General features: G+C 39.0%; 1 protein-coding gene across 4 annotated transcripts in view; it reads left to right on the top strand.

The window, feature by feature from the left end:
• PKHD1 (PKHD1 ciliary IPT domain containing fibrocystin/polyductin) overlaps window positions 1–26,838 on the top strand; it is a 275,282-nt gene that overhangs the window by 173,495 nt on the left and 74,949 nt on the right. For all 4 annotated transcript variants that reach the window (XM_040598035.1, XM_040598036.1, XM_040598034.1 and 1 more), the window contains 7 exons: window positions 4,813–4,950; window positions 13,506–13,619; window positions 15,586–15,673; window positions 19,080–19,234; window positions 21,148–21,300; window positions 21,670–22,548; window positions 23,733–23,895. In XM_040598035.1, coding sequence (XP_040453969.1) covers window positions 4,813–4,950; window positions 13,506–13,619; window positions 15,586–15,673; window positions 19,080–19,234; window positions 21,148–21,300; window positions 21,670–22,548; window positions 23,733–23,895 — 1,690 coding nt within the window. The remainder of the gene's footprint in view (window positions 1–4,812; window positions 4,951–13,505; window positions 13,620–15,585; window positions 15,674–19,079; window positions 19,235–21,147; window positions 21,301–21,669; window positions 22,549–23,732; window positions 23,896–26,838) is intronic.

The raw sequence follows: 26,838 nt of genomic DNA, 5'->3' as shown, positions 1-26,838 counted from the left end.
GGCACCTCAAATGTGCTTAGGCAAGATGAATTTTCTGTCCATCTGTCATACTTCACTTTGCTGCCACAAATGTGTATATGAGTTTCCAGTTACAAGAAAATCAACCCCTTGCTTGGAACCAAAATCTAAAGTGAAATTGACAATTTTTAAATTTATGTTTAATTGTAGCATTTTATGAATGTTTCCCTTCCCATTTCCACTAGCTTGTGCACATCCTGCTAAACTCAGAATGAATCCAGATGGCTACAGAAAAGTGAGAGTCTGTTCTTGTGAAAACAAACGTTCTTCAAACCACCCAAACTTTTGTGCTGCTGTACACACCAAAATAAGTTTTTGCAGTTCACTCCTGGCAAGATGCAGCTGTGTCTCACTCTTCACTGTCTTTTAGTTATAATTCCCTTCTGGGAGCCATACATACTGATTTTCAGGTTGGAAGCCAAGCCATGGGGCTACTTCTGGTATGCTCTACATTACCGGGTCGGTCCTTTCAACCCCCAGAGTACATTTTTAGAGTCTTATAAAAACAAATTATAGATGGTTAGTGTTCATTTCTAGTGTGAAGGAGTGCAGGGGAAGATTTGGTCAGGACCTGACACTGTTGAGATCTCTGAATGAATATGGATTCCCAGAGTTCATTGAAAACTAGGGCACTGCCCAAATTTAGCTAATGAAGGCTTCAGTTTGCTTATTTAAAGAAATAAAGAAATTGCAGCCCTAGGGCTGCCTCGTGGGCCAAACTCAGGAAAGTTTGAAAAGCTAGAAAACACCTCTATTAGCAAAATGTTCATATTAAACCCCAGGTTTTTGTGTTGCTGCTTGGTGCCTGCTTGACATCTAGAGGCTGCTTTTTGGAGGGCTGGAAAACTGGAGTTGTGTACTAAGTTATTCTTTTTTTGCCTTGTTTTTAAAGCATGGGTGAGTCTTCAGGAGTTAATAACTTCTTTGTACAAGGATGAATTTCACTTGTGACAGAGATGGATTCTTCATGTTAAAGTGACTTTAAGTGTTGGTGTGTTACAAGCCCCCTCGTTGTCTGTCTCCCTAGCAGATACAAGCCTCTTCCAGCCCCAGCTGTAAATCTTTAGCTGAGGCTGCAACTACTTGTGCTTTTATCTCTGGAGGTTCATCCTCCAGAGCCACAGCCATCCCACAAGGACCTCTCATATGCATCAGGCTTCAGCAGTCACACCACCTTGAAAAACAAGCTGGATGAGTTTAGTCATGCCATTCTGGCAGCCAGCAGTGGCATTAACTTCTCAAGCCCTCGGATTTTCAGGGCTTTGGTTTATGGTTTTCTGTATGACACACTCCTGATACAGCACGCTCTGGATGGAAAGAGAATGTGTTATAATTCCAGGCAATGGAATGCTGTTTTGAAGGGTATTGATATGATATCATGTAGCCTCTGGCAATTTCTCTCTTCTTTTTTTTTTTTTTTTTTTTTTTTTGTATTTTTTTCCAGTGGTGAAATTCACTCTGTTATTCATTTTCTGATTTTGATTTTCTTTGAACTTTTTCTGTTTGAAGAGATGAATGCTGCAGTACTGTATCTCATATAATAGCTCTTCTGTTGTGCCTGATTTCCATTCAATAGTATGCTATGGTGTTTTATACAGCGATGCGGTTGATCAAAGGCATTTTATGTCATTGCTTGAGTCATTAGCGACTTCTCAGTATCGTACATCTGAACATTAAGATTGTGGCATACCTGTGAACTTTTGTCTGAATAAAGTGTATGTATAACGAAACAGAACACTGTTTTCAGGCTCAAACTATGGTTTCCTGAAAGTGATTGCCTGCCATTATATGAATGTCTTCATGGGAGAAAACCACCTTCGGTTTATCTTTCCCTGAAGGTAAACCACTTGAGCTCAGTGACCTAAAGTTTATGTTTTTAACCACTTAGTCATCATCTCCCTCTACTACGTAAATGAGTGTATTCTCTAAGGACTGTGGAAGGAAGTCTCCTTTGAATTTGTTTGCTTTTCTCCTCAAGTGTGGAAGGACTTTTTCTTCCTCAAAGGAGTGTTCTGTTGTTTTTACAAAGCAACATTTCACCCTGCAAGGACTTCACACCCCAAACATCTCACCCCAGAGTGCTGTTATTTTAGACTAAGGAAACTATAGTTTTGCAGAGATATCTCTGAGTGGGGGAATTTCTCACTCCTGTGTTTCAAGGCTCACATACATGATGCTACAGTTACAGAGCAGTCAGCATTTACTTTGTAAAACCTTTTTTTTAGAAAGATGTGCAACTCAGCAAAAATATCTGTTCTAGACTGAAACTTGACATATAAATGGTATGCCTAGGAGCACTTCTTTTCCTTGCAAAAATGTTTCAGTCTGTGTTTGATGAATATACTTATGGCCTTTGTCAACTGCATTTTTTTGCCACATTCTTGAGCTGTGATTTCACAAACTAGATTCCCCTTCTCTCTGAGAGAGATCATTTTCACATCTTACCCCTTATTTTCTTCCCTGTTTCATATCCTCACATACTGTGCCTTCTCTTCTCAGCTCTGCAGGGTAGAGGACTGTACCCATCCTGTAAAGAGATTATAGGCAGGAGTTTCTTCATGCCTGTAAAAATGTATCAAGTGCTAACAGTGTGAGATTTAGGGGAAAAAAAGATTGCACTTGTTCTGTAGAGACTTATTACATCTGTATGCTGTGAAAACCTTGCATTCTTTAAAGATGCTTCAGCCCAATGATGCAGGAATTTATTTTGAGATGAGGTGCTCAGAGTAACCATGGGTTGCTGCAGTTCTTGCAGTAGCCCTTGAGAATGGAGGTCCTGGGCTTTCAAGGTGTCCCTTGCTGATGTCCTGAGAGAAAGACGAAAAATCTGGGAAAGGAAGAGGTGGGATGATTGAGTTACAAGGATAAAGTAGGAACATGTATGTAGAAAAGAAAAAACAAATATGCAAGCAGATCCAAGACCCCATTACATGCAGAAATTTTCTTTCCCTTGAAGCTGTGAAACTTCAGGGTTGCAAAACCAATAAGTAAAAAACCTGGGAAATTAAAGACAGTCTACTGCTTGTGTTTGTTTTTTTTTCAGTCTGCTTCTGAGTGTATTTTGGGGGGGGTGGGGGGGGTTGGTTATGTTTCCTGCAAACAGGGTTTGGAAAAATTCTTAAACCTTTGTGCCAAATGGTTTAGATTAGTCCCTCTCCACATGTTTTGGGGAAAGGACTTTGCCTGTGTTACACATTGCGTGGTCATTTGTGTCTTCATCCAAAGCAGTTGCTAATGGCTACAGGCAGAAGAAAACCTGTGAGGTAGCTAATCCACTTCCCAAGACACTTCATGGATCTTCCTGTGTTCCACACCTAAACTCTTTATAGGGGCCCATTCTCACCACTCTGTCAAAATCCATTAGAAAATGTGTGTGTGCCTTAATCTCTCCGGTTTTGTATGTCTGTGCCTCACAATAAAAGCATATGAGATCAATGAAAGTCACAGCAAATCTCTGGGCAGAATTTGGCAGTTGTCATTATGTTGAAGACTTATTTTCTGCAAGATATTTCTATGGAAGTCACAGCTATTTCTATGGAAGTCAAAATTAGATCATCTTATTGAACACTTTGTTAAGGAAATACCTTGCTTTTCCTTCTTCCAGGGACATACACTGACTCAGAGGTGTACTACTATACCTGGAAACTTAGTCTTGTCAATAATGAAAGGAGATGGAAATCACAATTTAAGAGCCTGAGCCATTTTCCAGTGCAATCAACCAAAAAGCTCCTAGTGGCATCAAAGAGCATTAGATGGGCCCTGAGGCTGGAATTCACCTCTGTGCGGTGGGCTACCTTTAAACGATACACCATTTCCATCTTTCTTCATGTCCTACTTGGAAAGCTTAAGTGGCATTTAAAAGGTTCACAGGCTGTAGACTTGCAGCTTTAGGAGGCAGCCGTGATGCTGGTGTTGTGCTCTGTCAACAACAGTCCCCACTCTATTCTGCAATATAAAAATATGCTCCTTGTTTTGTCCTGAAGTACCTAAGGGCATGGAGTTTTCCTTGGTCACTCTTAACCAAATTTTTAGTAGGGAATGAGTAGTCCTGTGAATACAGAATTGAAGAAGTCTGGCTTCCCGCAGATTGTGCTGGTGTAAGCAAAGCTTTCCTCTTGGTGGGGAAGAGGTGGGCTTTTATACCCAAAACCTGAGAGTAAAGCCAAATTGCAGGGAAGGAAAAGCAGTGACAGGGTGTTACTGGACTCAGGTTATGGTGTGTGGCTTCAGCTTGTCACCCTGATCACTGCTGTTAACAAGGTGGGGACCTGCAGGCTCTTTGTGCTGTGAAGCACCTATTTGACACTGTTGGATTTTTTCACTTCCATCGATCCTGTTCTCTTCATTGTCATAAGGGAAAAAATGATGTCTGGACACAGCTTAGCTTAGTCCTTGTTCATTGCATTGGGTGATCAAGATTTACTTTCATAAACAGAGCCAAGTTCAACTAGCAAGACGAACATGTCTCTGACTTGCTGCCCTTCACATGCATTCTTAAAGGTTCAAGCCACATTTGATGAGACTTAAGCATGCAACAGTATAATTGTAAATATGGAGTTATTATTAATTTGTCAGATTACAGCCACCCTGTCAAGCCCCAGCTTTAGATGAAGTTCTGGTTATGGATGCTGCACAAACACACACGCCCTGCTCCAGTAGTTCTAAGCAAAAAATAATCTAAATAAAGCAAAACTCAAGCAAAGCTAACGTTCTTCACCTCCATGCCACACTTTTTTGGCAAGCAGTGTTGGTAGGCTGCCATCATTATAAACAACCCTCTGCTTTGTTTCGCAGATCGGACCATCCTGGTGGATACGGCTCTTCCCACTCTGAGAGGCCTTTACATTCTGGGGACTCTTGAGTTCCCCAGCAACTCCAGCAACGTCCTGAGCGCAGCCTGCATTGTGGTGCTGGGGGGTGTGCTGAGAGTTGGTAAGTGAGCAGCCTGGGGTCTGGATGCCTGGTGTTTATTTCTGCTCTTGATAGAGGAATTGGGAAGAAAGACTGCACAGTGTTACTATAAACATGCTGGCCACCGTAATGCCCCATGACTATCTGGCCATCTGCAACGTGGACGCCCAGAATCCCCATTAAGGACAATGATTATCCACTGGAGCTAATTACCTGTTCATTTAATAGCAACATATTACAAATACTGTTGTCTTCACTGAAGCTAATGGAGATACTCCTGATTTCATCGTGGCTGAGATTTTATCGGATATGTGTAAAAGTCCTCCCTACGTCATGTGGGGTTGCTTTATGAGACAGTAATTCCTCAGGGCAGGATCTACCTAAGTGTTCAGGCAGTGCCTGGTGTCTGTGGGAATTAGGAAGGCACTTTCTAGGTGACACAGAAATATTTAAACCCAACATAAACAGAGTCATGGAGAATCCCCAGAGTGCCTGGAAATCCTGCTGTGGCATAAAATTGGCACAACTGGATTCAGTACATTTGTTCCTCTCGTCCTCTACAGGTGAGCACCAGGACTTTAAGGGAGGTACCACCTTGCCCCTACTTCTAGTGCTTTCAGAGTCCCCAATGTCACTGGGGCTGTTCCACATTATTTGCAACGGACAGGATCAGTGTTTTTCCACCCACAAGTAATTACCCACATAATTCTTTTTAAATATCAAGGTTCCTAAAGCCAGGCATTGTATTTACTTACAGGAATCCTTAGGACACTGGGATCACATTGTTGATCACTGCTTGACCTTTCTCAAGATTGGTTTCATGAACTTTAAAAAGAGAATTTGTTTGTGTAATCACCTCCTGAGGAAGTCTGCTCCAATATTTGTTTGTGGTTAATCTCAAGGGACTGTTTAGTTAATACAGTACTGGCCAAAAGAGTTATTTTGCAGTCTTGTGTTTTTCTTTGGAAAAAGAGGTTTGAAAGCCTAATCTAGGAGGTTAATATATATATATATATATACTTAAAAGAGTCTCAGTCATTTCTTGCTTACACTCTTTTGTAGTTTAAATATGGTTTCATATTGGTTTTAAGGAAAAGCATGTGTTCATTGCAAAAAACACTTATTAAAAAAACATTGAGGCACTTCTTTACTGCACAAACTCCCCTCCAGCACATCTGTCAGTAGTAATGATATTAAAAGCCAAACAGGTATTTGCAGCTGTTGAACCACAGTCCAGCATCTTCTGGAGAGCTATCTTTGCTCTTGTTGCAGCTGTGAGATCATCGGTGGGTAGAGACTCTGCAATTTTCCCGCATCTTATACTGGTTTCTATGCTTGCCTGTAAAACCAGGAGTGCATGCTTTTTTTTTTTTTTTTTCCCCCTTCCTCTTTCTTTTCCCATGTGTTCGAGGCCTAAAGGTAACTTCTTGGAGCCCATCTGTCCAATCCTGACTGTTCTGTGCCTAAAGGAAGGTTTTGAAGCCCATCTGTCCAATTCTACCACACCCTAAAGAAATCCTGACACAAAATAGATAATGAGACAGTTTAGTAAACAGATTTAATACATGTGGACATCAGCATTCAACATTGCCTGAGCAGGATCTGAGGTTGACATCATGTGAGCCAAATCCCCAGGTCCTCCTTGTTGTGTAATTTCTACATGCCCTGTTTTCTGCATAGCGATCTCTGGTCATGTGGCGTTGCTTCCAGTTCGGTGGCCTGGGCCAAAGACTCTCTGGTAGAGACTTAATGTTTTGTTCACTTAAACTGCTAGAGAACAATGATCATTTCTAGAAAAAAATATGTCCTTTAGAGCACTTGGCATCTTATCTGCAGGGAAAAAGCAAAGTCAGATGGTTAAAACAAGACTATAAGTATACAGGAACTGGGTATATGTAACTATGAGTATGAGAAATAAGTATGAGAAACATGTAACAAATAAAAAAAAACAAGTGAAAAATTGGAGTTTATGAAATGACAACAATAATCTAATTTTATTAAAACAGTGATTTGCAGGGAAACTAGGATGAGAAATACAGTGATTGTTGGAAGATCAGGATTCTTGGGACACCTTTGATCCTGCACGGTCTGTCAGCACTTGCCTCTTCAATGTATGATCACAATCCAGTGTGAATTATGATCAAGAGAATGACTGAGAGATGTGAGATAATTAAAGAGATGTAAAGGGTTGCAAGAACTCTGTCAGAGCCCTTGGACAACCCAGAAGTAAAATGTGTGGATCTATCCCCACAATAATTTCTCTGGGTGCTCCCAGGCCTTCAGTGTTGTTGGACCCAGGGAGACTTTCTGATTACTTCTTCTGTAGTAGTCACTCCCAGGTAAAGAGCTGCTTTTTTCAATTAAACTTTCAATGTTTCTTTTTTGATGGTATTTGCAATAACATTTTTAGAAACATCATTTATTTCTACCACCCTGCATTACCATGCTGTAAAAAAATTATGTATTTTTCCAGTGTACAGAAAGAGAGTTTGAGGTTCAGAGAGATTAAGCAATTTGCTAAATATTGTTAGCACACCTGCGTCATAATAAGAAAAGAAATGTTAGGCTCAACATAGCATTTTTTTTTTCAGTTCTCCACTAGGGCCATTCCACTCATTTTAACCCAAACATCGGCATTAAAAGAAATGTGCAGAAAGTGCTCTGTTCCACTGCTGAACAAAGCCCTCAACTCCTGATAAGGCTGCAGAAAATGCTGAAGTTTGTTTTGCATGAATTCATCCGCTGGACTCATCCCGAACTCCACTGTACTCAGCTGCTCTTTGCTGGCAGGCTATTTTTGCTTTTTATAGTAGAACTAGCCAAGTCATTATCCAGATAGGATTTCTCTTTTTAGTCTCAACTTGTCACATTATTTTTTCGCAAATCTCATGATGGCTCCTTGTCAGTCATTTCACTCAGTTGAGGCAAGAAGCCTAAGGTCATCATTAGCTCATGCTTGATTGTCTGGAGATGAAACCCCAGACATTTTTTATGTCTCGTCTCTTGCTTGTGGTAAGCCCTCTACTACATTCACTCGCCTTCTTTGCAGTACTAGTAAGAACCCCCATATTGACTTCCCAAAGGGTAAATCACTGTACCTCATGAAACGGCCGTGTGTTAGTGATGGTTAATGCTTGGTGTTATAATGGCAATTAGCACACAAGTGAGTTTCCAATTAACTGCCTTTTCCAGCTTCTCCAGTACCTGTTTTGTGGGTCCCATCTTCTTCAGCTGTTAGCTGATTCCTATCTTGCAGTCACATAGCATCCCTGCACAGCTATTCAGCTTGTATGAAGCTGGAATACTATTGATGTATTGAGAGCAATTTCTTATCCCTGATCACAGAAAAAGTGGTTTGAAAAGTTCATTGCACCATCTGCATGCCCTCCAATTAATCTCTTGGCCTCAGTCTGTTTGATTTTTACCCTTTCCAAGCCACTTGGTTTCTTTTAACTGATCGTACCATCTAGGAAAGGGATTTGGTTCACATGTTTAAGGGACTTGAATTTAAGCATAACTTGTGGACATCAGCATGTGAGCTGGCTGTTTCAGTGGAGATCTAGTCAATATAGGCAATGGAGCAGCTTCAGTCAATCGGACTAGGCAGTACAGGTATCCAGCACAAATTACAGTCTGTGCTGTATTGTCTGATCTTTGTTGGCTCAGATAGCCATAGAACATGGAAATATCTGCATTAAGAAACCTAAATATGGGTATATGAATCTCCCTGGAAACATAGTTCAGTTGCCTCACTACAAGGATTTTGTATCACTTTGGGCATCCTCTGGTGTCCAACCTGGCCTCCAGTTTCTGTTTAAAAAGCCACTGTCCTACCATTGAACTGTTCTGTCTTGTATCTGCTAACCTCACATAGTGGATTTGGAGGGCACCAGGGCTCTCAGGTGGGATTAGACATCTATATTTAGGCAGCTGAATTGTATCCTATGTGTCTCCTTGGACATTCATCTCACTTCTGGCTGCTGGTTCCTACTCCACAGTTGCCTGTCTCTCATCTCTTCTGCCTGTTTGGCAGCACCAGATGTAAGAGGCAACCCATGAGATGTCTCCTTGTTTACAGGCTGCTTTTACAGGCTTCTTTGCAGAGTGAAGTCTGGATACCCGAAGGAACAGCTTGGGAAAGAGAACCCATGCTAGGTGACTATCCAGCTGTGTATTGACCGTGAATAAAGTCTTCAAGCTTTCTGGTGACAATACGCTACAGTTTTCAAAATGGCTGAGTAGCTAGAGTCCAAGAAGTTTTGGATTCAGGAAATACAGAGCTGATACTGGACTTGGTTACACCAAGATATTTAGCAAAGTCTATGTGCCGATGGAAGGGAGAAGATCTTATCGCAGATTTCCTTGCTCTTATATACAACAGCTGTTGCAGAGTGTTATGTTGTAAAGAAAGAAAAGGCTAGAAGGGAGGAAACAACCACTATTCTAGGAAAGAATTGAATGAGTTTTGCTATGGAAAAAGAAAAAAAAAACCCACAACAAAAGTCTATTGGGAAGAACATCTGGAATAAAACTGAAATATGAAAACAATGGAAAATGCTTTTGAAACTCAACAGCAAACTAGATCCAGGCTGCAGTCCAGAATAAGTAAAAATCTGGATAAAAAAACCACACCTTACTCTCTGTTCACTCTTTTTCCCTCTGTATAGTTGCATAGTAGGGTTTTATCCTCTCCAGAGGTTAGGCCTGTTGAAGGTTTATGAACCAGCTGTAACCACTGTGCTAATAGATCTCTGTTGCAATCAAGGCAGCTGGATCTCACACTTCTTCAGGAAAGTACGTAATCAGTGATTACTTTATTAACAGAATAGGTTGTTTCTTATGCATAAGATTATTATATATATGGAGGGGTTTTTTTGCACTGTATAGTACATGCGTTGTGCTGCCAGCACTCCCTGGAAGAACATCAGCTTTAGATACCCCTTGTAGAAGGTCACACACCTGCAGTGAGGCCAGCTAATGTGATGTCTACCATCTGACAGATAGTGAACACATCAAGCTGACCGTGCAGTGCCTGTGCAGAAAGCCCAGCTTGTAGGAAGTTGTGCAGCTGCTGCGTACGCACCAGCAGATTGACCTGTGTCTGCACTGAAGGAATACCTGAGACATCCAGAGTGGACAAAACACTGCTCAGGCTGGCAGATATGAATTATATCTGGACAGATGAGGAAAGCCTTCAAATTGCAGATAAAACTTCCAACTAGAAGAACATGTGTTTGAGGAAACCCTGCCTGTTTTCTGCATATGCTCTCTGAAGTCCCTCCTGACTTTTTCTGTACACCTCACCAGACACTTCTGCCAGCTTCTGGTTGCAATTACTTTTTTCTTGTTCTTTGCCAGCAGTGCCTTATTATTGTACCTTATGATCAACCAGTTTGCTCATCAAATTGGTAAGCCTTCCAGTTGTAGTAGGAGTATGAAGTGGGAACCATTTCTGTGCATCTCATGCAGCATAGGTAATTCGACAATTGATGTAATCATATGTAGAACTTGTTCACCACAATAAAGCGGGGTAAGTAACTTGAGGTTTTCACATCCAGAGTTCAAAGACAGACACTTAAAGACCAGATCCTTCACATATGTGTTGCAGAGATTATGATTCCAGTGCTTATGGCACCTTGGTAGTTTTAATAAAACTACTTATTACAAGAGCTGTGATTTCGTATTACTTTGTAAGGTGATGAAACTTATTCAGCCCCAGTGACTTGTGTGCACTAACTATTTTAGATTTCCCTGTGAGTAAGCTGAGGTAGCTGCCTATTCCATAGCTTCATTTTCATGAGCCATTCTGTAGGGCTGTATGTAGACTAAACCAAAGTGCGTATCTCAGACATTACTTAGCTTTTCCCTTTGTTTTCCTTTGATCTCCATCCATTCATAGACAGAGCATCACCTTTTCAAGACCTGCTTGATATCTTATATTTTGAACATTCTTCACTTCCTTTCCTAATAATTCTTCAATTCCAAATTATTGCTGACTTTGCTGCGCCATCTCTTTTTTTTTTTTTTTTTCCTCCTTTTAGTTTATCTGCTTGCTTTCGGTATCTTCACACTCCTCTGGGTCATTGATAAAACATTGCATACCACAAGGCTTGCAAGACCAGACTTTTCTAAGCCAATGCCCTATTCTAGTCAGTCAGCCTGTAAATTAATGTGTGCCATGTTCGTGTTGTACTGGTGTAGTTTGTTAATCAGAAAGTTTTTTGCTACTAATTCAAGCGCCTTGAAGAAGCCAATTATATCAAAGCCATTATCTTTATCAACTAAACCTGTAATCTCATTAGGAGATGATAACAAGGAAGTTTCACAGGACCTTTTTCTATAAAACCAGGTTGATTGGCATTAATTATATCATCCACCTTTAATGATTTATTAATTGATTTCAGAGTTGGACATTATGTTTTTATTTATTTTTCCCTTGGAATCAGTGTCAAGTTGACAGGCCTGTAATTACCTGGGGCTTTTACTTTTATCTTTGTTTGAAATATTGGCACAATGTTAGCTTTCTTCAAGTACTCTGAGACATCGTGAGTGATCACAAACTTACTGAAAAGTCCACCTTGATAGTCCATCTGTTTTCTGGACCAACTCAACCTTAGCACTTGCATGCAGTTTTATATACCGGTGATTTAAAGCTATGGAACTATTAATGGAAATAAGGAAGTATTAAGATTATTTTGTTCCTAAATACACTTAAAACAAATCTAACTTTTCTGCTTATAGATATCTTGTCTTTTGTTGTGTCATATACCATTTACACTTTGCAGCCACTGAAGCATTTCTGTGAACATTACCATCCTATCTTTTTGTTTCTTTTCTAAGATTTTAATATGGTGATGAGCTATTACAAATAGTTTTATTATAATGTCTTTGCTTCACACTGATTATATTTTTGGTTTGTGTGTTTGTTTTTTCTTTAACAAGGGTAAACTTCCTTAACCTATTGTCATGCTTTTTCAGATAAAAAATCATTAATTTTAGCTAAATGTAGACTTTTAAAGGAGTGATAACTTCCAGTTCAAACCTTTAGAATTCACATTTCCAAGCATTTGTCTGTGATTGCTAAACGTGGAAACCTACTCAGAAATTTTTTTAAAATCGAGGTGAGAATTTGATATATCACATGGCTATTTTAACTGACTTAACTAGAAAAAATAATAACGCTTTGTAACCAGGAGTCAGACAGCAACACCAATAATGACACCAACAGTAATTCATAATGACATTTAATAATAACCCCCCACTTTAAGGGGACATCATCATCATTAGGAAATGGTAATTATGAATAACATTTTAAGATCAATATGAAGGTCTCCAAACATTTTTGCTGAGTCTTTCTTTGGTCTTCAGTGTAGCTAATAATTTTATCCCAGGGGGTAAAGGTTGACCTGAGGATTGGGAAAGGTATGCTCAGGCTGAGTATTTTAGATCACAACTTGCTGTGACGGTGAAGCAGGAAAACAATCACTCTGCACACAAAAATAGACACAAATGTCTGCATAACTCTTCTGCTGCTCTAGGTGGATATTTTTTTAACCTAGTGTGTCAGTGGTGAAAGCGCTTTTCACTAGTTTTGCTTTGTGAAGGTAGTATATAGTTACGACACAATCCCTGGTTTTCTTCTGTTCAAACCACACTTACGCGACTTTAAACAAGAAAGTCACAGATGGTTTGGATGGGCGATGGACACTGTAAGATTGAATTCCCTCCATGTCCCCAGAGAAGATATGAGCTTACTGGTGTGAGATATATTAGATGGGGAGCATGCAAGTCTTGTGCTGTTTGTCTTTTATCCATTTAAAAGCTGTACAGAGAATTCAAATATCCACAGATATCAGCCAGACACTGATGGGGAACAATGAATTTATTTATTGATTTCACTTAATTAAAAAATGCTCTTAAAGAGGAATGTTCTTTAGGACACAAAATCATCTCTCTTTTCCAAACTAGTAATTTTTAAATATTAAAAGAACATGACAGGCCGGCTAATTTTGTACAGATATGTATGTATTTTTTAGTTCTACATCTGCTGCAGTTTTCTGTTGCATAATTGATTTAATCTCTAATTTTAAAGGAACGCTGAACTCTTTTACTGGACTCCACATACATTTCTCCAGGGCAAAAACTGTCCTACTTTTCCCTCCTTAGTATCTGTCTAGTGCTGGGCCATTTTCTTCTGAAACTAAACTACCCTTGGTGAAATAAATGAAGTCAAAATTGGAATACAGTTTACTGTACAGATTTATCACCACAAGATAAGAGCACCATCATACACAGCAAAACTTCTTTGACATTTTCTTTCCCCCTGATCTTTTCCCTCAATCTTTCCATTGGTCTGAAAAACCATTTTGCCCATCCTGGCTGCACAACTCATGTCTGGGAACTGGTGAAATTGTAAAGGATCAGAAAGGCAAAAATGGGCTGAGGAGGGAAATGTTAGTTCAGCCATTTAGACCATTAAATTTGGATTCAGACACCCCAGTTCCCCCCCAGTTTCAACATTACAAAAGCTATTGATGCCTCTGTGGTGGGTTATTGCTGTTTTGTCTTTATTGCAGGTTCTTTTCAACATCCCCTAGAAAAGGATTTAAAGCTTCTGATCCTTCTTCGGGCATCTGAAGGGATTTACTGTGATCGTCTGGAGGAAATAAATGTCCACCCAGGGAATATTGGTATGTGCTCACCTTTTCGTAGCAAACCAATCTTAGGCAACTGCCAGATCTACTGCTGTGAGCCTAGGTCATACAGGAAAACATCTAACAAAGGTACACACATTTTTTTTAGCTAAATTTTTTAACTTTCACCAGCTCAATTTTTTTTTTTTTTTTTTTTTTTTGTGAAGATTTTGTTTAGGCCAAATTTGACAGAAGTGAGCAAGCAGGTGGCAACTCCTGAGGTTTCATATGAGAAACTAGAGAGGAGTTAAAAGGACTTGCACACACTTACACTGGGTTTTCTTGGTTCTAGATTTGAGATTTGTAAAAGGTGGTTGTCAGAACTGAAGTTATTAAAAATAAGATAACCTTGCTGAGTAGAGTGAAATTAATATTGCCAGAGGCATTTGGTCTCAGTTATCTTTGGTCTCTCTTAGGATAAAACAAATGGTCCTCAAGTTTTGAGGCTAGTATTGTGTTTAAACTCATATCATTATTTTTAAATGCCTCACTTAAGTAAGATTAATTAAATCCAAGAGCTACTGGATGGATTCAAATACACACATTTAAATATTTCCAAGCATTTGGACCCATACAAAGATTGACAAATGAAGGTTTCTATTAACTTTTACATGTTCTCACATAATTATGGTTAAAGAAATAAATTAACTTTTCTGTTTTCCATGCTTTAAAATATCTTTTAAAAAATACTTGAGTTATTGCAAGACATTGTTCATTGCTGAACTTTTGTAAAGATAGTAGAAATTCAAACTGCTATCAAGACAAATTGCCTGGATCAAGATTTGTAGAATATTAAAGAAATTCAGGACAAAGGGGAAAAAAAAACCAACAGAAATTAAGAAACAACCCCCCCCCACATGATTTGTTTCTGATAGTGACATTGAGAAACTACTGCACACATTGATCAAGTGATTACAAACCTAGAAAGTAGCTATGTAGAATGTTTGGAAGACAGGACGAGGAAATGGATTCTGAGGGGTATTTTAAGTCTACATTACTTAGGAGTTCAAATATAACAAGAGCTAGCAAATGGACTTCCTATGATTTTAGGGGCTGGAGGAGAAGATAGAGGCATTGCTGTGGTTTAGCACTCTGTCATGGATCAAATGAGACTTCATAACTGTTGATCCTATCCTCTTAAACCACAGCAAACGCAAGATCATAGAAGTTATATTGAATACCTGTCTTGGTGGGATAATCAGGGTTGCATTACCAATGCTTGGTCTTCTTTGGACGATAAGGACCATGTATCCTGGAAAAATTTGTCTGGGCAGGAGATTAGTCCAAGTGGTAACAGAGGTGCAAATACTTAAAGCACAACTCCTCTGAAGCAACATGTCACTATTAGAGTTGCAGAAGAAATTTTGAACTGACTCATACTGAAAGGTTTTAGATCAGGTCAGCAAATGAAAGAAAACATTTCAGTGCAGGAAATCGTAATTTTTTTCATGTTTCAAACTTAATCTTCTTGGAAAATGACACCTATATGAAAAGTAATATATTTTGGCTTTTTGCCCTTGCTTTGGATCCCCTTTCCAGAACAAAACAGTGAATTATTCAGACATCAGAAATACAAATAGTAGCTGAGTAATTTTTTGTATTTTTCATTCTTGGAGTTTTTACTTAATTTATTTGCTTAAGGTAGATTTTTTTTTAAATTATTTATTCTTTTTTTTTTTTTTTTTTTTTTTTAGGTAAATACCTTTGTCTGCAATTCTAGTTTGAGTTAATGAGACCTCTATGGTACAATACCCTTTCTTGGCTTTACACATGGTGGTCATTTTATTTTATTTCTAGTTCACTTTTTATTTCAAGTGGAGGCTATGTGCTGTTCTTACACTTTTCATAAAATATAAAACCATGCTTTAATAAATATAAATATTTCCATGTACTTAGTTGGTTCAGTTCTTCTCAAGTCTCCTTTCCCCTAACTTTTGAACTCCTGCTTTTGTTTTTTTTCCAGGGGTTTATGGACACGTGCAAATTTATAGTGCTTATCCTAAGATGTCTTGGACACATCTGGAAACTAATGTTGCTCCTGGCAATGAAAGGTGGTATTTTGCCCAAATACACCTGCAAATATTAAGTTTTGGATCCTGCTCCTATGACTTGTATTAATGTTGCTATGAGTTGTACTGCTCTTTTCCTTTGTGATAGGCTCTGTTTAAACTATATCTAGGTAAAGAACAACTATGCTACACCTTGCAAGAAGATTATACTATTTTAAGATTAATTTTAATTCTAAGGAAGAACAAAGTTGAGATTTTCTTCTTTCCTTCTGTCCTTCCTTCTTTGCTTGCTTCTTCCCTTCTGTCCTCCTTCCTTCTTTCTTTTCCTTCCTCCATCTGTCCCTCTACTTTTTTCTTTGTAGAACGAAGAGATGTACTCAAAAGTGGCTAATATCTTAGTGATTAGGATGTTTGTTTCGTTTTAAGAGACCTACATTAAAATCTCATCTCTGAATTAAGAAAAATTGGGATATGAACCATGTTCTTCAACATCTTAGATCAGTCTTTCACCACTTTTTGGAGTGAACTTATGAGTCTTAATTTCTCCTGTTAGAGTTAATATTTTTTGTATATGTAATTATTGTCAATTGTCTCAAAGAACATAAGGTTGCCTGTATAGCCTGATGAGTAAGTTTCTGTCTAGGATGTGAGTCTTCCAAGGTATAGACATGTTTTCACTTAACCTTGGCAAAAATAGCTTTGAAATGCTACCTTCTCTTTCCCCTGATGCTGCCATCCATAAGCTTTTACAGCCCCTGCAGCAGACTCATCTTCATCATCACTTACCCATGAATTCAGTCTGAAGGCTTAGTGAAAACCATCACCTAAGGCAGGTTAAGTGGAGTTGCCACAGATGCTTGTTAAGTGAATAGGTGTCTATGGCCTGAAGTTCAAACCTTTCATCTGAACCAGAGAACATGTTTGCATAAGGATCTCCCTGTACGTGCACTGACCATTAGTTGGTGTGGGGTGTGCACCTCCTAAGCTGTCACTGGAGCTCTCATTCTTGATTTTGTGTTACAGAAACTTTTTATTGTCTTTTTGCTCTATTTCTTCCAAGTGCTTCATTTTAAACCGAAATATATGTATTCAAAGCAAAAAATTCTATCAGTCAGGCCTAAAAAAAATCTCATTGGAAGAGTTCCAGGCTGGGTAGAGGTGAAATATCAGCATTTAGGGAAGGAATTACTTGGAAACTCATTGTAAAGGTAGGCAATGGAAGCACAACAACCTCACAATTAGAATTTGTTTGTTGTTAGCTCTCACGCAGTTCAGTGTCTAGAGTCGATTAATTGTTTAGGCTTGCTGGATAGTCAGTGGACGAGACAGATACTTACAGATGCTGATTCAAATCATGTAACATTAGAATCCCCTCTGGAAATCCTTCTCTTTCCCTGATTAGAATGGGAGTTCAGAGCAAGAAGATTCTCAACTGAAGCGTGCCAGTTAAATACTTGGATGAAATGGATCCAGGCTAGTATTGGTCTGCTGCCCAGATGTTTTATATGAAATATCATGAGGTGCTAAGATACAAGTATTTAGGGCTCATTCATTGACCTTGAATATGGCACAAAAAGTTGTTTCCATTATTAAGAAAAAGGAAGGGGGGAAAGCTACTTATCATGAAAAGTCTACTAATAGCCAGCTAAGAGTTAATGTGGTTAGACACAGGAAATAGGCAAGTCAGTGCTAGAGCATGAAAGCTGAAGGAATTGGCTTTTTTATTGACTGAGAGAAGCTGCTGTATTTATTTTCCGGCACGATCATACACAGGAGTTAGGGAAGAACTTGTGTTGTCAAAGAGGAGGAAAAAAAATAATAAAAAGGAAAGTATATATTTACTTGCAGTGAAAATCTAAACGAGTATTTCAATAGATCAGTATCTTAGATGGTGTCTCTTAAAAGCCACATTTTCTTTTCCTTACTGATTCCTCTCATTAGAATTCTTTGAAATGCAAGAACCAAAAGAGTTATGTTTGGGTTCACAAGATGTAAATTGGAGTGTATGTCTGGGACTGGACTTCAGATTCAACTTCTAGTATGGGTTATATGTAAACTGACAAAAATCCCAAGCATATGCCACAGTTATTCCTACTCTGTGTGGTTTTGCTTCCTCTTTGCCAGTGCATTTATCTTGAACAGTACACAGTTCTCAGTCACACTAGCACTTTCCTGCCATTTCAGAAGGTATCCAGTGCTTCCTCTAAGAAAAAAAATAAAATAAAATCAAAGTTTGATAGACTTCTCTATTGAATGTTCACAGGTGCTGTGAACTGGAAGTACTCATCTTAAGCCTGCTCATATTTGAAAAAAAGTGTGAGAAAAGACACTACAAAAACTTGTAAACATAGCTCTCCAGCCCTATGCCTTTAGGACTTTCCTTTCTCTCTACACTTCTGTCACTCCTGACTGCATGATGAGGTGTTTTCTCAACTCATTCGGTGGTCTTCTTTCTCAACAATCACCTGAGCAGTATAGACCATCACCTGGCCAGCACCAATAACAGGACACCTGACCACGCCCTGTAATAGGAAAAGGTGTTTATCAAATATATATAAAAACTGATCATTGTCCATTTTGCTTCCATTAAATGCTTTTATTTTCTATATGTGAAGCTAAACCCCTGCTGACCTCCAGATAGAGCTTTGAATGCAAATGGAGATTTTTAGTTGACAATTGAAAAAGATAAATGTAGGTGTCTGTGTAATGTTTAAGAAGGTAACTAAGCTCCCGGTAGAGTCAGCAGAGTTCTCGGTGCTGGAGCCTAGAGGACTTTGCCACTGCTAAGGGCAGGATTCAGGTACCTAAACACAGGTTTGGGGCTCATCTGAGGTGCCTTTAAGTCCCCTCCATGGCTTCCACTGGTGTCTCCAGGAACACTCTCCATGAACAACTCCTATCATATCTACCAGCTGATGCCTTAAATATCCTGGAACCTGTCAGGTAACAAGAGGTGCTCTTCTTTAGGGAATCAAATTGTGCTCTGTGTGCCCAGTTCAGAGAGGGCCAAATTGCCTTCCACCCAATACTGACTGTATCCATCAACTATAGCAGAAGCTTAAGGCCAAGTGCACACACATACACAACCCTACACAACCTACATTTTGTTGTCTAAGTTCGAAGCTGACTTTCAGCTCTAGGATATTCCTGGCACCAAAAATAGCCTGACACATCTTTAGGAGGCAACGTAATTGAGTCCTGCAACTCCGTACTGGAACAGTATACCTTGTAAATCAGTGGTGTGAAATAGACATTTCAGGATTAATTTCCTTCCACATATTTTAGACATCTGTTTTTGCAGAAAGCCCTAAAGGGGCTTTTCCTAAAGCATAGCCTGTGGATTCTTTCTGAGAGCTGCCTAGGCAAAACTGATGTTCATTTTTTAGGAAATCTGAGAGCATAACTTTCATAACTGTAATGACATTAACTTAATATCTTGCCATGACAGGATTTTTGTGGAGGACGAAGTAGACTGGAATTCTGGTGGAAATATTGTGATCAGCTCTTCCTCCTATGAAGCCCACCAAGCTGAAGTAGTTACACTTAAAGAAGTCAATGGTCATAGCATAAGAATTCATGAACGCCTTCTGCACAGGCACATTGGTAAGGAATCTGCCTTTCCATTTGAGAGTTTTCTTCTGAAGTATTGACTTTCCATTTCATACCTCACCAAGATCAATTCTACTTTATTGAGGTATTTTCATGTCTTCCTCCATTTGCTTTTTCTTTCTGTTTTGATCTGCTAAAAACATGATCCTCAATATTGCACAGAATGGCTGATTCTAACATAAATTTCTGGGAATAAAATTAATGCTGAATTCAGTGCTGAATAATTTCAGAAAACTTTGTGGTGTTTGGTGTTTTAAGTAGAACTGGTTAACAAAGAGAGAAAGTAACTGAAAGTAAAGGGAAAAAATACAGGTTTTTTTAAGACCATTTGCACAATTTTTGTGATTTTTCAAAACCTGAAAAATTAAAAAAAATCCTTTTTTTCAAATTTCAGGATAGTTAGATCCATGGAGTTTTAAGTGCAAAATTTTACCAATTCCATGGCATGAAATTAATATATTTGTAATCCAATATGTAAATAAACATAAAATATGTATGTAACTCTATTTCCTGTGTAGATTATATGGGATCTGTATTTAGGTGGAAAAATAGATTATTTAATTTTATTTCAACCTATAAAGTAAATCTATCACCATCTATTTAACAAAATAAAAAAACTTCTATTAACAGATCAAATTGTGAAGTTCCAAACCCAGGATTTTTCCTGTGTATAGCAATGTATTTTTTAATTCAGTCTTTAGTCAAGCTAATTGGCATGGAAGTTAGTAGGATGGATAAAAAGGTTCAGAAACAACGTGTGGTTTAATTGGCTGTACCTGTGCTAACACTTGGAACTGGGCCCTATTCTACAATTGTCCTCAGTGTTAAATGCTAGTAGCCTCCATGGCACATTTTGTATGACAGTTGCATTTGAAAATAATAATAATAAAAAAGTAGTTCAAAAGATAACACATCTAGACTCCATTTCCAGTAGTTTGTACATTGCCTTTCTTTTTTTGTGAGGGAAGGAAGAACCCTGCCAGTCAGTCTTGGGGCCAGAGAATGATTCTTAACCTGTTTTCTCAGCTAATGTAGATATAATAAGTGTATCCTGAGATGAAATGATTGCATACACATTGAGTACTGCAGAAGTTGTTAGATATAGCTGAAAAAAAAGAAAAAAAGGACTCATGGGAGAACTGAGCTACATAAATACTGGGATTCACCTGGGCAAATGTAGATATCTACAGTAAATGTTCACACATGAGCTAGTCAATCTCAGCTCCCTTGATAATCAAAGCAAAAAACCACATACTTCTGGTTTCTATTTAATCTCCCCCTAAAGCAGATGTATAAAATAGATAACAAATCACACTTGAGAATTGCCTATTGCTCTCCATTGTGCATAAAACCAGTTTGGATAAGTAAATCATATCTGTAGGTATCTGAAGTCACCTGAGTCTAATTCCAAGCTAGACATCTGCATAAACTCTCTCAAAAGTCTCGTTTAGGAAGGCTTTGTTTAGAAAATGCACACAACCACAACAAGACTCCGTGCAAGTTGTTTTTAGCGTTGTCATTGGTCTGATCCTAATGAGAATTCATGGAGATCAGCTCTGCAGCATACTGAAGAATAACTCCAGCACATATAGCTTAGAAAAGATGAAGTGTGAATCTGTTCATTGATTTGGCATCTGCACACCGCAGGGAAAAGGTTTAGCACATTCTTTTTCTAAAAATGAAAAATGTTGGTAAAATATAAGTGCGTGGTGAATATTTGATGGGCAGGTGGCCTTTATGTTTTTGTGTTGATGCATGTAGATTGTGCTGGAGGAAAAACACACCTGAATGTCAGCGCATATTCTGAAGAGAGGCTGAGCATAAGCTGTCAGGCTTTATGTCCCTCAAAGCAATGGTTTATAGGTATGATAGACACTTATCACATTTTCTTTCTTGAAACTCTCCAGGGCATTCCCATGACACAGAAGACGGTAGACGCATCCCTTTGGCTGCGGAGGTTGGACTCTTAACACGGAACATACTGATAAAATCTGATGTGGTTTGCACTGGGAGGGTGCTGGTGGGACGTTTTACAGACTCTGGTGGAAGAGAGTTTGAAGGTACTTGAGATTCACCTGTCCTCCTTGACCAGACCAGTTCTGCCTGAGAAAGTACAGTCTAAGAACGGATGTATCCGTTCACAAGTGCTGTGCAACTCTAAGTGAACTACGACTCTGCAACATGTATGAAACTTGAGTGCTAATAATATTTCATACATAATGGGATATATTTTAGGAGGGTCTGTTCTGTGGTTAGATGTTTTCTACTGTAACTTTATATATATTTATTAACAAATATCCATTGCTGGCAATACACTGGCAAAGACTGCCTACTATTATATGCCTGAGTACTGTTTAGATGGCTGTCACCCTTACCAGTTCTTAAGTAATTTTGTAAGCTTCTGTTTCACTATAGTTATCTCATTGCAGGTGTCCTTCAAATCTTAAATACAGAATTTTTGAACTTTGGGCCTCCTCAGCTTTCTGCCGTCGAATTCAGGAACATATCTCAAAAGTCCTCAATGGTGTCATCCAGCATCAGTAGTAGCTGCGGAGCTGGCATTAAAGCGGTCATGAGCAGCTGGATCTTGTTGCATGATAATGTGGTGTTCAATACAGTTGGACCTGGCATTGATTTGGAAGGGCAAAATCATTCTCTCATCAGGAACCTTGTTATTCTGAGCAGGCAGCCAGAAGGCTCACTAAACTGGGTTGCTGCCATCAAGGTGAACCTTGTAATTGGTGTCTCCCTCTGTGGCAATGCTGTGGCAGGATCTGAGCGAATTGGCTTCCATGTCAGGGGCCAAGATTGTTTGTTAGATAGAGAGTACTGCAGTGAAAATGTGGCTCATTCATGTCTCCATGGTATTCATCTCTATCAGGAAGATGGATTTCAGACCTGCACTAGAATCACAGGCTTTCTATCCTATAAGAATTATGACTATGGTGTCATGTTCCATCTTGGAAGCAGCGTCGTCATGGACAATGTGGTGCTGGTGGACAACACCGTGGGTCTCATGCCAGTAGTGTACTGTCTCTACGCCATGCAATGCCACACGGGGAAAAGATTCATAGAGCTTAGAAACTCCATCATTGTGGCAACAAGCTCAACTTTTGACTGCATCACAGACAGGATCAAGCCTCACTCAGCTGATCTAACAGCCAAGGATCGACCACCATCCTACCCTCTAAGAGGCCGTGTTGGGATTTTATGGCCTACATTTACCACTGTTCTCAGCCAAAGGCCAGAAAACCCATGGCACAAGACTGGGCATTGTCCAAAAGTCCTGGGGCTCATGAAGCTGAAAGGTTGGTCTTCCATGTCCACTAGGCAGACTATTCTGTCACTGCTTTTCTTGACTAATTTAATTTTTCCATTGAAGTTACAGCTTTCCACACCACAAGTGGTCATGGTGGAGAAATCCAAGCCTCAGTGGAATTAGTAACAGAATTGCTCACCAGTTTGATACGTTCATTAAAAAGAAATTAATTATTTGGTATTTTTCATTTCCTGCATTTACTGCAGGATAATTATGTCATGTGCTAATGTATATATTTTACCTCAAACATGCCTGCCTTTTGTACTATCTATTTTTCCACCTGATTCATCTCTCTGATCTACAGTTACCTCTAGCTAAATAAAGATAACAAGTTTGAGAAGTGAATAGCACACTTTGTATAGAATTTGCGTAGAACATAATGACTACAGCTGCACAGAAACAGTTATGGCTTTTATTGTTAGAAGGGATTGCACAAGAGGAATAAAAGTCAGTTATGTATCCCTCGTCTTTGGTTCAAATGAATTTTACAGTCCCCAGAGTAGTATTTGCATTTAGCAGAACTTAAATAGCTGCTTGCCATGGTGGGATCTAAATACCTCAGTTTTTCATGCCTTTATCCCTCATTGCTACCTACTTCTGTAAGAAAATACATTATCCTCTTTTTACTGAAGAATAAGGGAATCAGAGAAAGACAAACAGAATTGCCCAGGGTATTGCAGAAAACTTGCAGCAAAACCATGGTTTTTGTAGCTGTGTAACAGTTCAGTGCCAGAGCCAACCCTGTGTTACCAGACCCAGCTCATCTTCTGTTCTTATCTGGCAAGTGGATAAACTGTCCAAGGCATGTTGTCATTAGACTGGTTCTTACTCATTCAGATGAAAATTTATTAATCATTCTTACTTTTGTTTCTTTCTCAGTTACCATTTCGTTTGACTTCATTTCATATGGGTATGACTTGGCTTGTGTCAACTTAAGACGTAACGTGGCTACAAAATATTCTAAAGCCAATCTTTAGATCTATGATCTATGAGGATCTATGATCAATGCAATTATTCTGATACAAAAATTATTTGTACATATATATATGTATACACACACACACACATACGGGAGCAATTTAACATGGAAAATGTCATAGAGCCTTTCTTTGTCTACTTCTGGCACTTCCCCAACCACTTTTCCTCACTTGATCTTCTCTTAATCCCTGGCAGAAGTCACCTTTACTGGTTTTACAAAAAGCTGCTACAGTGAAGACAGGGATGTCTGCATCATGTCAAATGCTGACCATTTAGGCATCATGCCTCTTATCACAGCAGAGTCATCAAGGATGTTACATGTCAATGAGAGGGACAAGTTCTACTTTCACCCAACAAGGTAATATGTTTCATTTTGAACTATATTTTTCAATGGCTTGTGGGGGAAAAAAAAAAGAAAAAGAAAAAGAAAAAAAAAGAGCACCCTCAGTTTTGGGCCCATCTTCACCTCTGTATCAGCTGGTTTTTTTTATTGTCTTACAATGATTTTAAGCAATTAGCTTAGACTGGATGTCTAGCTGCAGAGCAGTCCCATTCTTTGTCTCTGTCTCTGCTTTTGGACTGCTCCTGTCTCAAAAATCAGGCTCAGCCATCAAACATGCACAGAAAAACTGAAATCCAGGGGGGAAAAAAAAAAAGCAAAGAAAAAAAGAAAAAAAAAGAGAAGAAAAACCTTAGCAAACTTAGTCTAGGGCAATTTTTGAAAATTTAAGGTTCAGATTCCATCAAGGTGCTTCTCCAGAATAATCCTCTTGGATTTCCCCTTTTGCTGACATTTGTATAGCAGAACAAGCCCCACATATCCCATTTCTTAAAACTCCATCCTGAGCACCTCTGAATTCTCAACCACAAGCTTCAGAAAATGTCAGGACCTCCAGCAAAAACCCCTGAGATACGGAATGTCCTTTTGATTGGGGAAGTGGAGCTTGATTTTTGCCTGCAAGATCACATTGGAAATGTTGATCAGTACCAGGCAGGCTGTGAGATGTCAAATGATTGCCAGAACTGCTCCTGCCCAGGGAGAATATCGTCTGTGCATGTAGAAACATGGAAGAGGGAGGGAAAAGCTTCATCTATAACCTTAAAACACTGCTGGTTGCAGCAGTTTAAACATACCACATCCAATGGAAACCACATGCCTATTTATTTATTACAACCAGAGAACACAGCACAGAGGCTATGTCAGGAAAGCCTTGAAGTAGCAAAAAAATCCAGCATGGACTCCACTTGCCAGTCAAAAATAATTGGAGGTGTCCCACACTGCTATGTTTAGAGCCCCTCCAGCCTTCTGCCAGAATTTTTGCTTTTTGCTCTGGGCATTAGTTTGAGTGTAGATTTCTGAGACCTGTCCAGCTTGTCAGCTCCCATTATGTTTCACTTTTGTGTCCATCCCACAATATTATGCTATTAGTGAGCTGCTGAATAGAGTCCACTGCAAGGGCTGGTGATTTTCAAACATGATGAATGCATATGGATAACTGAATGCTTTCTTAGTAGTCTGGCAAATCTCTGTGGTGATTACATCCCTCAGTACTCCTTGTGCATTATCTGCGTGCATTTATTTAATCCACCTCTGCAGCTGCTGAGCTTGACCTGGGCTGTGGCTGCATAACAATGCTTCAGCATCCTGGAGGGATGTCTTTGTGGATATGTCCTGTCAAAGAGAAGGTGAGAATTGCCTTAGAGCAAGAGAGGAAATGGAAACATCAGACAATATAGCAACACCGTGAGATACTTTGCTTGTCCTACTAGTAGACCTAACCAGCTGAAACGCTGGATCTTCTGAGAAATGTCCAGGAATTGAACTAGCTGTCAGGATTAGCTATCTTTGTTCTCTACCTATTTTGAGCTGTGTTTGCTGGGGGCATTGTCCCATTTGTTTCTCTGCCATTCCTGTAAACCTCTACATTCAAAATACCAATAATTGGGTTGTTCCAATCTGAACCCAAGAAATTCTAATTTTTCTTCAAGACCATGTAGTAATCTGAAGATGTTTTTCTGGACTTTTCTGGATTACAAGTCATCGTCTTTCATTGTATTTTGTAATAGGAATGATATGGCCACTTGACTAGTTCCTTTAAGCTGTGTTAAACCTTTAGTCAAAATGCAGTTAAAAGCACTTAAAATTCTCAAAATGTGATTTAGCTCACTGCACTTCAGTGATCAAAAAATTAAGTGTGTAATCTAAAGAAAACACTAAATTCTTTCTGTAGTCAATAGAGACCCTTGTTTAGGAAATGATTAATCTCAACTGTCACATATATGTCTCAGGTGAGGTGAGCTCTCCTCCAACAAACATGTCCTGTTGCAGATACCTCCCTCCATGGATGTCAGTTTTTAATGATTTACATAGACATTTATAGCCTTTTTTGTCTGTTTCAAGCCACTAAAGTTACAAATCCCTCCTGAGAGTATACTGATGATAAAATTGGATAAACTTTTTTTGAAATTAGATGTAACTTGATGAAATACATTATCATGGCATCCAAAAAGAGCTTTGTCCTTGTTTGGACTGATGCTCTGAAACGCTAACCTGATTAGTCTTATTTTCAAAGTATGGTTTAGTTCTATTCCTAGGACCTGAATCTGTCATTAGAAAGAGAGAAGTAGCTATTTGTTGTCTGGGAGACAGTACTGGTTGAGTAATCAGTTACTACTAGATATGTGTGATTAGGTGATGAAACCCTGGCTCAGGTGTACCTTTGGGGTGAAATCCATGTGCAATTCACTTTAAGACCATCAAAACCACGAAAGTTACATTGAATCTCCAAACCCATCTTTTTATTAAAACATAAATTAGGACAATAATCCTTTCAGACACAGTCCCAAACACCTGATTATGAAAGAACAGCAACAACGAACAAAACAGGGTTATAAACATAGCAATCCTTATGCACTGTGTCCTATTAGAAAGGTATTTCTCTTTCAAGTTTGCTTCTGCTTTAGAAATGTTAAGTGGCTCCTTCACCTGCAACAAGCTTCTCTGAATCCTTAGCAGAAGTCTCTTTAATTTGTTTCTTATGGTTATGTTAATACTAGCAAATTAAGTAGAGCCAAGGAACTGGCCATCAGAACTTGAGTTTTAGCACTGTTCAACTCTTAGCATGGTCACTGGCTTGTTTTTGGCATGAGCCAGCTAGCGTTGACCCAAATAGTGTCATAGCTCAGGAGCTGCTCAAGGACTTTTCTAAACTGATAGTTTGAATGTGACCATCCTGTTTTGAATGCTAAAGGAATTTAACTCTACAAACACGGACAGACTGTACCAGCTGATCTAGGAAAA

This window comes from Falco naumanni, chromosome 6, assembly GCF_017639655.2.
Source record: "Falco naumanni isolate bFalNau1 chromosome 6, bFalNau1.pat, whole genome shotgun sequence".
Taxonomy (NCBI): Eukaryota; Metazoa; Chordata; class Aves; order Falconiformes; family Falconidae; genus Falco; species Falco naumanni.
The sequence above is the reverse complement of the archived record's forward strand: the minus strand, read 5'-3'. Positions and strand labels throughout refer to the sequence as shown.